This window comes from Phaenicophaeus curvirostris, chromosome 20 (genome assembly GCF_032191515.1).
Source record: "Phaenicophaeus curvirostris isolate KB17595 chromosome 20, BPBGC_Pcur_1.0, whole genome shotgun sequence".
Classification (NCBI taxonomy): Eukaryota; Metazoa; Chordata; class Aves; order Cuculiformes; family Cuculidae; genus Phaenicophaeus; species Phaenicophaeus curvirostris.
Genome location: NC_091411.1, coordinates 10844845 through 10858700, shown reverse-complemented (window position 1 = coordinate 10858700; position 13856 = coordinate 10844845). Strand labels below are relative to the sequence as shown.

At 53.0% G+C, this 13856-nt stretch overlaps 1 protein-coding gene across 2 annotated transcripts in view; it reads left to right on the top strand.

Annotated features, from left to right (window-relative positions):
* KCNT1 (potassium sodium-activated channel subfamily T member 1) overlaps positions 1-13856 on the top strand; it is an 84873-nt gene that overhangs the window by 44879 nt on the left and 26138 nt on the right. The window contains exon 2 of one of the 2 annotated variants that reach the window (XM_069873349.1): positions 6875-6916. The exons of the other annotated variant lie outside the window; for it this stretch is intronic. Coding sequence (XP_069729450.1) covers positions 6875-6916 — 42 coding nt within the window. The remainder of the gene's footprint in view (positions 1-6874; positions 6917-13856) is intronic. 2 annotated transcript variants of the gene reach the window in all.

The following is a 13856-nucleotide window of genomic DNA, read 5'->3' as shown; positions in this document are numbered from 1 at the left end:
GTCCCAGCTCCCGCAGCCTCGCCTTGTCTCTCAGTTGGAGATATTTTTGGCAGGAATAAGTGGGACTTTGCTTCAGCCGTGACACAGTCAACAAGGTGGCTGGAGTCTGTGCAGTGAGAAATAGCAGCACTCTGCTGGGGTGAGTTTAACGCAATGTTTCTCCAAAGTGAAGCACTTTGGAGAACGAGGAAGCCACTCAAAGGTGGCTGAAAATGTAATTTCTGACCGATCGATGTTTGTTCCCCCAAGGCAACAGGCACTAACAAGCAGGTCTTGCTAAATGAGTTTTCCTTGCCTGTGATGTTCATACATAAACAGACCAAGGGAAAGGTCTGTTGAAACCTTTACCACCGCTTTGTCCTAGCAGGTGGGTTTCACGGTGATGGTCTCGGTATTGTACCCAGAATCACCCGGGCACAATTCCCCTGTTGAACCGTCGCTGTGCTGTGTTGCTGAATCCTCTCCAGTGGGGAAACAATAAGTGAACAGCTAATTTATTTCTCTTTAACAAAACTTTTTTTCCCCACAAAGAGCTTTTGGAGACGTATCCCTGTCTTCAGTGAGTAGCATTTGCTGGTTTGCCACTTCAGCTTTCAGAGAGGTGGTTTTGTGCAGGCTGTGGCAGTGGCTTCTGAGAGAGGTTTGCCTCCAACCCTTGCCAACATGCATGGTCCAGCCTTGCTAATTCTGCTCCTGACCCTCCAAAAGGAGTTTCCTTGGGTGGTTGTGCTGCAGGGCTTGGGTCAGTCCATACCTGGCCACCTCCAAGCCCTGCTTTGCCGGGACTGTTCTCCACTGGAAGGACTGAACCCCCTGTCCTCGAGCAGGATTCATACCAGAAGCTGAGAAATGCTGAAGGTGGGAGTATTGAGGTGGTTTGGTGGGGTGACCTCTGCGTCTGTGCCAGACCCTCTGTGCACTTTGTGATGGCAGCGCTGCCGCGTGTCCTCGATTGCTGAACTCTGTTTTAAGGGCAATATGCAAATGCACCGCTTGATCCCGATGAACGGGAAGCGATCCCAGATCCTGGCTGCCGGTACAACGAGCTGACAGCTGGCATCCTTCACACTAAACAGAGCTGTTCGTAAACACAGCCTAAGATTTCATCCCGGGATGCAGCGCAGGGGCTTGGCCCAACTGATTCTTGTGCTTGTCTGGGAGATGTGCTGGAATGGTCCTCGAGCTCTGCTCCTCCTCCCTGTTTTGTACCCGCTCCTCTGCATGGGGACAAGACCCACTTTGCTGTGTCCCGCTCGGGGCTCAGCTCTGAGCTCCCTCTTGTGAGTTTTGGATGTGTTTTGGTGACCGGTCCCGTGTTGGTGGTGCCTGTCCCCAGCCACACTCTGCTGGAAAGCATTAGCACCCAGCTGGGCGTGGGGCGATGCTGACCCCTGAGCTGGCAGCGCTGCAGCCGGGCGCCTGCGGGGACCAGGCTGAGTTTTGGAAGTGCTGAGCATTCCTCCCACGGCTGCTGGTGAGACGCAGGCGCTGCTGAAATTCTCAGTGCCCTATATAGGTGCTGACATGCTGACGAGGCGCCTAACCTAAGGATGCCTACACTCGAAACACGCAGTTGGGCTTTTGCTCTGTTTATTTTAGGACCCTCATTCCCAGGTCAGGTTCCATCAGGGCATGGGGATTAGCACGTTCCTCCTCAAGTGGAGGCTTTCTTCTTGTGGTGAGAGCGGGATGCCAGGCACGACCACCCTCGGAGCGGGCACCAGCTGCCAGCCCAGCCTGCGGGATTGTGCAGGGCTGCGATGGAGCCGCGTCTCGCATCCCACCTCCAAGCTCATGCACAGTCCTTCCTCCGCAAGGCTCAGTCGCTTGAGGGGATCGCAGGGAATCATTTAGCTCATTAAGAAAAGCAGGGAATCATAGAATCACTAGGTTGGAAAGGACCTACTGGATCATCGAGTCCAACCATTCCTACCAAAAGAGGGAGATGGAGCCTCAGCATCTGCAGGGCCCTTTTGCCCTACAGGCAGAGCCCAGGCTTAGCAGTGCCTGCCCCTTTGAGACAGCCAAAACTTTCTGGAAGGTAACTGCAGGCAGCACAGGAGCTGCAGCAAACAGTGCTTTTCTTTTGGCACCATTCCTTGTTTGTTTCTAACTTTGTGCATTTTAATTGCGGTGTAGGTTTTGCAGAGGAACGCCAAGTTAAAAAATACCTCTGTGATTCAACACGAGCCCCTCGAGGTGCCGCTTGGTGGGGAGGAGGCAGCTGGGTGGCACGTTTTGCTGCCAGAGACAGGAGGGTTTGTGCCTGTGGCACCTCTGGGCAGCTGGCAGCGTGTACCTGGAGCAGTCGGTGGCTCTGCCTCGTCCCTGCCAGCAGAGTTTGCTGAGCATCCTGTGGTCCAAGGGTGCTGGGGACCCGAGTCCCTGCCCTGGGGTCACCCCTGTGCCCTCTGGGGAGGTTGGCTGCCCTCTCCTTGCATGCATGTTTGCAAGCAAGGCACGTGCGTCTTCCTCTCTCTTTCCCCTTCCTCTTGCTCGTTCCTTCTCCCCCTCTTTACTTTCTTTTTTTGTCTCCTCCCATCTGTCCTTCTCACATCAGGCTATTTTTGGGGATGAGTTCCTCACTGTCAATATGGTAGGAACCGTGGTGCGTCTTGTGTCTTAGAGGATGAGCACCACTTTGGGAAGCCTTCCTTAGCAGTTACCTTGCTTGGTTCATCTTAACCCCCTCTGCCTTGTCTCTCTTTTGAAGATGTTTGAAGCCAGGGGCTAAGGGCACTAAATCTGATAGTTCTCGCCTCCGGCTCTGAGATGGAGTCTTGAAATGCCTCTGGGACTTGCAGGTGGTTATTAAGCAGCCTGAAGCCAAGCGTGGTGCTGGCAGGTCATTACTTGTGTATTTGTTTTGTACCTTCCAGGAGCTTTAAGGAAAAGGGGATTTTATATCTTAGTTTTTGCCTGGAAATGATGGCTGTAAATTGAATAGGACTGCACGCCAAGAAATGAATTTTTTATACCCTTTTTTTACCAAAATACCTCCCAGAAAAATCAAGAGACGACGCCCAAGGCAAGGAGCTGGCAGGGAGTTTGCTGGGAAAGCAAACCTCTTGTACTTTGGTGCTCTCTCCTTCATCTGAGCATCTTCAAGCACTTAAACACCGGGGAAGTTCTTAGCCTCAAATTATCTGCTTGAGGCAGGTGAGCCAAGTGCCACCCAGATCCCGCAGGGTCCTGGCAGAGCTGGGAGGAGAGCTGGGGCTTTGGGCTGGCTGCCTTCCCCCTTCTGGAGTGAAGGGGGTTGGATTCACAACCCGAATCCTGGGGGAGAGGGGCCCGAGGGGTGCTGCCTGCATCCCTACCTGCTCGAGGGATACCTGCCTTTGCCTGGGATGTGCTGGAGCCAAGGAGGCAGGATGGGGTGAGCTGGGGGCTGCTCAGCGAGGAGCTGCTGCGAGCGTGGGTGGGCAGGTGATTGCTCTCTCTTGTACATAAGCAAGGCTTATCAGTGGCTTTTGTGCTAATAATAAATACACCATTATCTCTTCACCTTCTAAAAAAACCCTTCCATTTGGCAAGGGGCTGCACCTCCAAGTGCAGTGACAGACCTGTCTCTGTAGCAGCAAAGTTTCTTCCCCCTCTGCTCCTTTCTTTTCTCTCTTTCTTCTCTCCTTTGCCTCTCTCTCGGAGAGATGCTGCTTGTGCCAGGTGGGGGCTTGGCATCGGGGTTTAATGTTTGGCTGCCCAGGGAGGGGGTTGAGTCCCCTTCCCTGGAGGGGTTTAAGGGACGGGTGGACGAGGCGCTGAGGGACATGGGTTAGTGTTTGATATGAATGGTTGGACTCGATGATCCTGAGGGTCTTTTCCAACCTGGTGATTCTATGATGAGGGGCCAGGGCTTTCTCAGTCCAGGGCTCTGGAAAGGAGACAAGGTCAGGCTCACTCCTGTGTTGAAGTTACTTTCCACGATAGGAATGAGATGAATCCAGGTTCCTCTGCACGGGGATGCTATGGGAGGCAGATCTGGGCGAAATAAGGAGGTGAATTTGAAGTAGGTTATTTAAAACGCATTAAAAGCTGGCGTAACCTTTCTGACTCAGTTAAATGGCTTTCAATCTTTATATTGTAAATCTACTCCCTCCTTTCAAGTGAGACTGTGCATAAAAGGGTTCTGCGAGTCCCCTCTGGCTGTTAACCTGGATTAATTGTGAGATAAGTGACACCACAGAGTCCATAAAGGCCAGGGTGGGGTTTGGGAGGAGCAGCAAGCAGGGGATGCTGTGCAGCCCCTCTGGAGCTGGTTGGCACCTCTGCTTGGACCAGGCTTTGGGACCAGTGCAATGTTGGTCACTGGAGCCAGGTGGGAAACCCAGGCTTGAGGATGGTGCCTGGCAGACAGCGGGGTGGCTCGGCCACGGGGCCATGCTGAGCATCCCATGGCTCTGCCCCAATAAACCCAGCTCTCCACACTGAAGCTTTTAAAAAGTGTTTGGGTTTTGGAAACAACTGTTTTTCAGATGAGAAAGCGAGTGATATTATTTTTTTTTAAATTTTTCCATGTTTTTTCAGCATTTGGACTATTTACGAGAATTCAGGGAAGGAGAGGGTTCAGTGTGACACCTCAGGGTCACTTCCACCCCCTGTGATTGGCATAAAGGAGTTCATTCATTTGGAAGCCAAGAGCACCCTTTTGTTACTATTTTATCTCATGTGCTTTAACAGTGGCACAGAGTGACCACAGCTGCAGCTGGGGAGGTTTATGGTCTGTCCACCACTTTGGATTCCCATTGATTCACGGCACCTTTTTGTGAGCAAGAGGTTTATTTGCCATTCGAGCCCATCGCTTGCCTGTCTGGGGAATAACTCCAGCTCATCCCAGAGCTGGATTTGGGGCTGCAGGACCTTACCAAGCTCTGTGATAAACTGTGCCACGGCTGTTTGGTTTTCAGGAACATTCCTCCGCCTTGGGGAGCTGCCGCTGAAATAAGCCCCTGTTGGTACAGTCGTCCCGGTTGCCAGCTGGCAGTGGAATAGGAGAAAACCAAATCATTTGCTGTTTCTTTCCCATAAACGTCTCTTGCAATGCATAAAAGGCTCCTGCTCAAAACCAAATGCAAGTGGAGGGGCTTGAACAGCCCCTGCTGCTAATGTGGGATAATCCAATTTAGCAGGAGGGAGGCTGAGCTGGCAGGGCTCCTTCCCAGGGCTGCACTTGCCTCTGCTTTGCAGCTGGAGAAAGTCTGAGTCGTTTGTTGTTAATAAACGCCACGGCTGCTCTGAGGGATGGTGCAGCTGATGGACACACCCCAGAGTCTGTTATTGCTTGGGGGATGGTGTGAGAGACCACTTAGGTGTGAACTAACGCACAGGGAAGTTAAAAGTTAGCAGGGGGAAGACGGCAGGTCACTGACTTTCTTTTCACAAGTTCATTATTTGTGGCCAAGGCTGGGTCTGCAGCCCCAGGGGCCCAAACCCAAGGGTGCTGGGCTGCCTGTGGAAGGCTCTGTGGGCACCTTGAAGGCCAGGAGCAAGGCAGAGGCTCAGTCCTGGTGGTTCCCATGGAGAGTTCACAGCTGGGCTTGGCGTGGAGTCGCCTACTCATGAGAAGCAGGGCTGTGTGGGAGCCTCTTGTCTAGACAAACCCCTTTCTCAGCTCCCATCCCAGCTCCGTGACTCCCTCCCCACAAGGTCCCCAACGTCTCTTCCAAAGTGAGCATCTCTCCTAAGTGAGCATCTCCCATGGGTGTTCTGGGTCTGCCGTGGGGGGTGTCACTGTCGGTGCCACCTGGGATGGTGGCTTCGGCTGGCACAGCCTGCACTCCACGGGCATTTCAGCTCCGGGGCCGCGAGCTCCTCCCTGCAGCCTTCACTCAGATAATGAAAGAAGAGCGGTAGCAAACTAAATCATGTCGCAGGGAGCTGCTCTGTGCGTCTTGTAGCTGGGGGATGGATTAGCTTTCCTTTTGGACTCAGGTTTTAATTGAAATACAAATTTATTGCTTTTATTTAGTTTGAACTGTTCTGGAGCGCGGCGGACTCATAAAGCACAAAGCAATGTAAAAGAAGAACCTTTATGAGCTGAAAGCGCCCTCTTTGCTTTGGTTGTATTCCTTGACTGGCCAGACCCAGGTTAAACAAGGGATGGACAGAGGGCACTGGGAGGCAGGGCAGGGCTCCAGTTTGCTCCAGGAGGATAACGCTCATGGGGATGGGCACCCAGGGCCATCACCGGGGGTGGGTATACCTTGAAAATTGTGTTGGTTTTGCAAAAGGATTTTTTTTTTATTTTGCTTCAGCACTGTGCTGCTGCCTCTGTTCAGGATGCACAGTACACAAGCACCAGTTCTGCGGGAGCTGCTTGCAGAGCCGTTCCCTTCACCTCCCACCCGCTCCTGGACATCTCTGTGTTCTTTCTAACCCCTTCCATGTCCCCCAGTGTTACCTTCATTGTTCCTTTCTGGTTTTATTTTGAGTTTATTTGTTGTGTTTTCCCTTTTCTGGTCATCACCTGTGTGTGTAAAATCAGCTCTGTGAGGGTGTGTGTAGGAGAAATGCGATGTTAGGTTCCTAAAATCACCCCGACCAGCATCTTTCAAATTGTAATTTCTCTGCAGTGTGGCACTGGTTTGAGGCAGAGCTGTGATGCAATTCGAGACACTCATTACAAAAAAAAAAATATCGAAAAAGCATAAAAGATGTTTTTATCCATGGAGCTGAGTCTTTAAAGGGGCCAAAGCCACAAGAGCATCACCGAGTCCCCAGCATCCCCACCCTGGGGTCCTCAGCAGGGGCTGATCGCAGCGCGGTGCAACCCTCAGACGGGCTCCCGGGTGTCCGTTTGTCCCTCTGGTGCTGCTGTTCCCCAGGGCTCAGCTCCGTACCTTTCCCTGACCCCTGTGATGCTCTTGCTCTATAGGCCTCACGCCGAGGACTTCAGCATGGATTCCTCCTTCTCACAGTAAGTGCACCGCGGCGCGGCGGGGAGGGGGCGAGGGCTGCCGTTACCCCCCCAGTCCCGGGGACCATTGCCCGGTGGCCAAGGAAAAGCTAGTTGTCTTCTCCAGAGAGCAAATTCCTTCCAGTTTGGGGTGTTTGTGCGGGGCGTGTGTGCATGGTGTCTCATGAGCCCAGTGTTCATGGCCAAGAGCAGTGGTGAGCCTCGCCTGTTAATTAGTGATGGGTTATTCTGCTTTTAAGGGGGCTGATAAGCATGAGGTTGGTCCTTCACTGCTCTTGGCATTGAGGAATCATAGAATCGTAGAATCACCAGGTTGGAAAAGACCCACCAGATCGAGTCCAACCATTCCCATCAATCACTAACCCATGTCCCTTAGCACCTCGTCCACCCGTCCCTTAAACCCCTCCAGGGAAGGGGACTCAACCCCCTCCCTGGGCAGCCTCTGCCACTGCCCAGTGACCCTTTCTGTGATACAGGAGTCGTGTACAGGACCAGCAAACCCTTCTGAAAGAGCAATTCCATCACGGGGAGGACTATCTGTGCTCAGAGGCAGACAAGTTTCTTGGGGAAGAAGTGATAACCGTGGCAGCAAATTGATGATTAACCATTAGCGATGAGCTCCATGCGCAGACTCTAATTAAACAATCCAGATTCATCAGCAGAAGCAATTACAGGAGCCGATTCATGAGTGTCAATCTCCAATGTTGCAAAACAAATGAGCCCAACAAAACTCAGCGTGTTATTCTGGTGCTTCTGCTCTTCCTGGGGTTTAAGGTTTTTTATTATTATTATTTTCTTAAGAGCAAGTGGTGCCATTATTTGTACGTGAGCAGCGCTGGGGCTTCTCCGTGCATCCGTGAGGCCGCTGGGACCTTGGATGGGAGACGCAGTGGGAAGATGACTTGGGCAATGAGCCCAGGTCATATATTTGGAGGCGTATGTGCTTGGACAGTGCTGAGCGAGGCGTGCAGGCGTGTCGGGAGGGTTGTACGCAGGCGCGGTGTGGAGCCCCTTGATGCTCCTCTTGGCCATGCTCTCCTTGTGCCACCTTCTTGCGGTTCCTGGTTAGCAGGAGCAGTTCTGTCCTTCAGGGACAGCCCCGAGCTGGGGCTCCCAGCCTGGGGAGGCACCTGAGCAGCCCTGGGAGCACCCAGCAGCGTGTCCTGCTTCACTCCAGAGCTGAACTTGTGTTCTTGGGGGCTGCCGGGTCAGTACCTCATCACTGCTTGCTCTTTGGTACCGAGGGCATTTGCATGGAGAGATCTTCAGCTCTGACCCCTGAGTGCATCAGGGAGACAGATCACAGCTGCCTTTGGGGAATGAGGAATCGATGAGCTCTTGCAACGTAAAAATCCCATTTTCATTGCAGTGTCTCCTTCCTAATGAAAAAAAAACCAGGAAAGACAGGTCCAGGAGAGGATTTCTTTATTATCACTCTGGATTTGTGAAGCCTTTCCCACAGCATGTGCCAGGGCCAATCCCCAGCTCCGCAGAGATGTGCCCTCGGTGCGGTGCCTCCTGCCTTTGTCCTGCAGACACGGGAGAGCTTGTGCGGCTGAGATCAGGGTTTTGTTCATCTCCTGGTGCAGGATGAGTGGCCTCAGTTTTGGGCAGAGTTTTTCCAGGAGCAGTTGATTGGAGCTTGCTTTTCATCCCCATAAAATAAAATTGCGGTGTTACTGCTGGAGCCAGGATGACATTGCCTGCATCCAGCTGTGTTTAATTTGCTGCAGAGTGGCTGGCAATAGCTCTCCTTTTCCTTGGGCAAAAATCACACTTGGTAATAAAGCAGGAGATGCTTTTTTACTGGTTTATAATCACGGTAAATGCATGAAATCTTGAAGAAACTAGTTTTTGAGCTGATCCAGGGGTGATGTTTGCCACAGCATCGTGGGTCCCAGCGCAGCACGTCTATTGGTGTGGAACTCAATTTTGCTAATCATCGTTTGATGTCGCGGTGGCTGCGATGGTGCCTGTGAGAGGCTGGTGGAGGATGTGTTGGGTGCCTCAGAGCTGGCTGGTACCACGAGCCATGGGGATTGGCTGGGACTCTGCCCTTTCCCCTTCCCTCTGCAGGTCAGCAGCATTATTAGGGTGGGGGGTTTGTCCCCCAAAGGTGGGAGAGGCAAGCAATGCCGTGGCTCCCGGTCCCTCTGTGGCTGTTTTGTACTTTCTTGTTTTAAAAATGTGCCAGAAGCTGCTGCAGCAAGAGACGTTCAGGGCTGTTTGCAAACCCCCTGGAGAAGCCGAGATATTCATGGAGGAGAGCTCCTGGCTGCAGCACTGGTGAGCCGTTTCCTTGCAGCCCTGTGGAAATCCACAACCCTCCTCCTTTGAGTAATTGTTCAATTACCGCTTATTGAGCGTGGGGGCAGCCTGTTCCCTGTTTCTCGCTTTGGCAGGCGCCCAGGTTTTCTATACACACACACACACAGAGCCGCGCAGTCGTTCCCCCTTTCCATCTCAAAACCACGAGCAGCTCGTTGCACCAGCGAGACAGGAGCTCAGGTGGGAAGGGCTGTAGCTTCCCGATCCTTTGCTCGCCCTGGGATAGATGGAGGATGGCAAACTGTTGATCACAGGGATGTGTTCAGTGTGCAAAGCTTGCTTCAGGTCATCTGTCTCACTGTAGTTTCTGCACCTGAATACCTATTGCCATCAAGAAAACCGTGGCAAAAAGGAAAGAGCATCTCCTAAGGAAATGGGGAAGGCTGGCAGCTGCTGGAGAACCATAGAATAGAATCACCAGGTTGGAAAAGACCCATCAGATCATCGAGTCCAACCATTCCTATCAAACACTAACCCATGTCCCTCAGCACCTCGTCCACCTGTCCCTTAAACCCCTCCAGGGAAGGGGACTCAACCCCCTCCCTGGGCAGCCTCTGCCAGTGCCCAATGACCCTTTCCGTGAAAATTTTTTTCCTTGCACAGCAGGGAACACTGCAGAGCTGCACTTCCAGGGCTGCTCCTCACCTTCCCGTTCCCCGGGGCTGCATCTGGTACCCACAGCCCAGCCCACCTGGGCCATCTGGAGTTTCAGTTGTTTGCCACAGCTGCGTTTCTTATGTATCTGACCCATGTGTGTTTGCAGGGAGGAGGCAGAGTCGTCCCGCGGGCTCAGCCAGGCTTGGGGGATGACGTGGGGTCTCATTTGAAACTACACTCTCTTGGCAGGGGTGGGTGTTGGCAGCCATCAGATTGCAGGGATTTTGGGTTTGTTTTGGTTTGTTTTTTCTCAAAAAACCCCCAAACTTATTTCCACCACCACCACCCCCCCCCGCCACATGACGGGGGACGTTCCTCAAGAATTTTCTTGGAACAAGAACAGCATTTCCCTCCCAGCCAGAGTGTGAGAGCAAGGACCGGAGCTGTGCAGGGATGCTGAGATATTTTCTTGCCTTTCAAGGGCCGTATCTATTGGAAAATACGCTTCTTATGGCGAGAAGTCTCTATTATTAAACAGAACAAAAGCTCCCTGTGTACCTAAGCCCTTTAGGAAGCAGCAGGGAGCTGTTGGTCAACGTCCTGGCACAGGGGGTGGCTGCTCGCTCTCTTGGCCGGCTGCTGGATTTTGGAGCCGGCTCAGTTTTCGGGCCATGCCTGGTGTCTGTCACGCGCCGCGGGGTCCGGAGGGGAGCTGCCTGCACCCAGCTGCCCATGTAAGTCTCCTGGGGGCGCAGAACTCGGGGTCCATCTCTGTCCCCCCATCCCTGCCCGCACGGGTTTGCCCCAGTGCGTGGGGCTGGGTGTGCGTCGCTATTTTTCGTGGTTCACTTGTGTTTAAGGGGAGCGTGTTTATCCCCAGCTCTCTGGGGAAGGCAGGCGCTGGGGCTGTGCTCTCTGTGTCTATTTTAATGCTGGCGAGCCGGGCTGTGCTCATTCTGCACTTTTCCTGAACAAACTATTGTGTCTTTTTTAGGAGCTCATCATCTTAGAACAAACTGCCTCTAATCTTAGATTAATAAGGGACAATAAATAACGGAGCGAAGAAAATGAAATTGCTCAGGCATTATGAAGTGCATAATAGCGGTAATTACACTTCTAAGCAAAGGGCTTGTAACTAAACTTGTTCTGTGATGATTATCTGTGCGGCACGGGAGGTTCAGCCGGGGTGAGGCGAGGGGAGCGGCATTCAGCCTGCTCCCTGCCCGCAGAGCCTGTCGCTGCCTGTGCCCCTCGGCGCTGCCAGGCTGGAGGGATCATAGAATCACCAGGTTGGAAAAGACCCACCGGATCATCGAGTCTGACCATTAAACCCTGCCAGGCTGTGGGGACAAGGATGAAGGCAGTTTAAGTGGACCGGCTCCGCTGAGATGCTGTGGAATCAGAGCGGTTTGTGACTCAGGGCAGTATTGCAGTCAGAGCTTGGGTTTTATTTGAAGTTAACTTCTTGACAACAAAATTAAAGGATACGTTTTAGATGATTTAATCTCCTTCCTTCAGCTGGAAATGGAGTAGAAGCTTTGAAACTTCCAGATGGTTGCTGCTGCTTGGTAAAAGCCATCACCCGCTCAGCCGTGGGTTGGCTCTGTGGTGCCGTGTTACCGTGGTGTCCTGGTCCCTCTCATGCCAAGCCCTGGCTCTGCCTTCCCTTCTCCTGCAGACAGAAGCCCCGTGGGGTGGTCAACCCGTAGGTTCTCTGGAGCTTGGCTGGAGGACCAGCGTGGCCAGGTTGCCCAGAGAAACCATGGCTGCCTCATCCCTGGAGGTGTTCAAGGCCAGGTTGGATGGGGCTTGGAGCCCCTGATCCAGTGGGAGGTGTCCCTGCCCATGGCAGGGGGTGGCACTGGATGGGCTTTAAGGTCCCTTCTGACCCAAACCATTCCATGGTTCTGTGGCTCCGGGGTCCCACACGGCTCCAGGGGTGCAGCCCAGGAAGCAGCAAGGGCAGATTGTCTCCATAGGAACATGTTCTTGCTACATGCTTTTATGTCTTCATCTCCTTGCAGTGATAAACACCCCCTTTCCTCTCCAAGATCCGCTTCAGTTGATCTCCAAGAGTTTCTGCTTCCTGCGGCCGTTGTGACGGATGAATACACGGGCTACTTTGTCATAAAAAGTTAGATATCCTCTAATCATTCAGTTCTTTTATCCATCAGTGCTTATATTCATAGTCTTGAGGTGGGCTGCAACGCTATAGATCAGCAAACCATCTGTCTGGCGACAGAGATTTATGTTGCTGTTTGTTTCTTCGATACGGAGGCGAATGTCTGGGAGAGGAATCGTCCTCCCTGGAGTCTCAGTCCCCAGGGATTCTGATGAATGGGGTGCCCAGCGCTCACGACGGAGCTGTCAGCCAGTTCCTGGCATTTCCTGAGCATTTTTAATCAGGAGAAGGAGCAATTAGCTTGTGCGCGCAGTGTCGTGAGCAGCCGCGGCCAACTGATTTATGCTCTGACACAGATAAATCATTTGCCAAGTCTGACTTTGGAAGCGATTCATTTTAACACGTGTTAAAGCTGTTTATAACCGCTTGCTCCTAAAGCATCGTGCTGGCTGAGCTGGCGCTCATCAATTCTCTCCCACTCGCTCCTCGGTGCTCGCCATCCCCTCCGCGGGGTCCGTAGTCACCCACCCACCTCCCTGCTCCCTCCTCACGCCAGCGAGTGAGGCTGGTGAGGACGCGCTGAGTTTTGTGTAAAGCCCTCTGGCTGCTCTTCCTGCCCAGTAGCCGGGCTGGGGCCCCCGGGGAGATGCAGATTCAACCCCTGTCTGTGCTGCTGCTGGCTGGGAGCGTTTGGAGTGTGGTAAATTCTTGGTGCAGTCCTGCTGCTGCTGCTTCAGGTGCGTTTTCTGTTTTAGCTTTTGCCTCTCTTGATGCTATTCAGCATCCCGATGAGGATGCTGCTGATGGATTTGCTGAGTGCTGCCAGCTGTGCCTGGGCATCCCTCCCCTTGGCATTGTAACCAGCGCAAGGACCAAGTGTCCTAGCAGGGTTGGTGACTGCCCCACCGTATCTCTTGGTTATCGTCACCTCTGTGTGTGACATCCCACCAAGGGACCTGGGCAGGGTGCAGTGTCTGCAAGGGGTGTGCCCCTTCATGGGCAAAGGATGCTCAATGTTTGCTTCACAGTTAAATTTCCTGATTCTTTCCTCTTGGGCTGCGTCCATGAGGATGCGTGGAACGTGTGTGAGATCTGCAGGAGGTGTCCCTGCCCATGGAAAGGGGCTCGGAACATGATGATCTTTAAGGTCCCTTCCAACCCAAACTATTCTACAATTCTAGGACAAGCTGACCCCGCAGTGTGGAGCCTCTTGGCTCTGCCCACAGCAGCTCCAGAGACAGAGGGGCTCAGGCAGATGCGTCTCACCCCCCGCCGGGCTGCACCTGGTCCAGGTTCTTAGGGTGATGCTGAGGGATGGGCTCTTACAGCAGATCAGCCACCATGAGCCCATCCCCGGCTCCTGGCAGCCGCCAGGGGGTTCCCACTGTGACACCCCAAGGCAGGTTAAGCCAGAAAACACTTACTGGCTTGTGGCAGAAGCACTCACAGTTTAACAGTCTGTATACAATTTCATCTCAGCTGTTGTGCTCGAGGTGATGGGTTTCTCTCTGTGCATTTGCTTTTCATGCATAAAAGCCTTGTAAATTAAAAATCTGAGTTTTCAACCCCATAAAGGAGTTGACGAGAAGCCCTGAGGAGCTCTCAGGGGTGTGCTGTGTTTTTTACACGCCGAGCAGTTTCCCCACAAGCGGTGAGACCGGCTGTGAAAGGCCAGTGGGTGCAAGGAGGATGAGGGACTCCTGAACACGGGGGGTCTCATAAAACCCCTTTCCAATTTGCTGCCTGATCAGCTTGGCATTAACGCTCGGTAAATATTTGTTTATCTCTCTTGTCAGAGGGAGTAGCAGCTGCTTTCCGATAAATCACGGTTTGGTGGTGTGTACCGGGCTGCACGCTCGGCTGGAGCCGCCGTCGCTTGTGCACGGGCGTTGC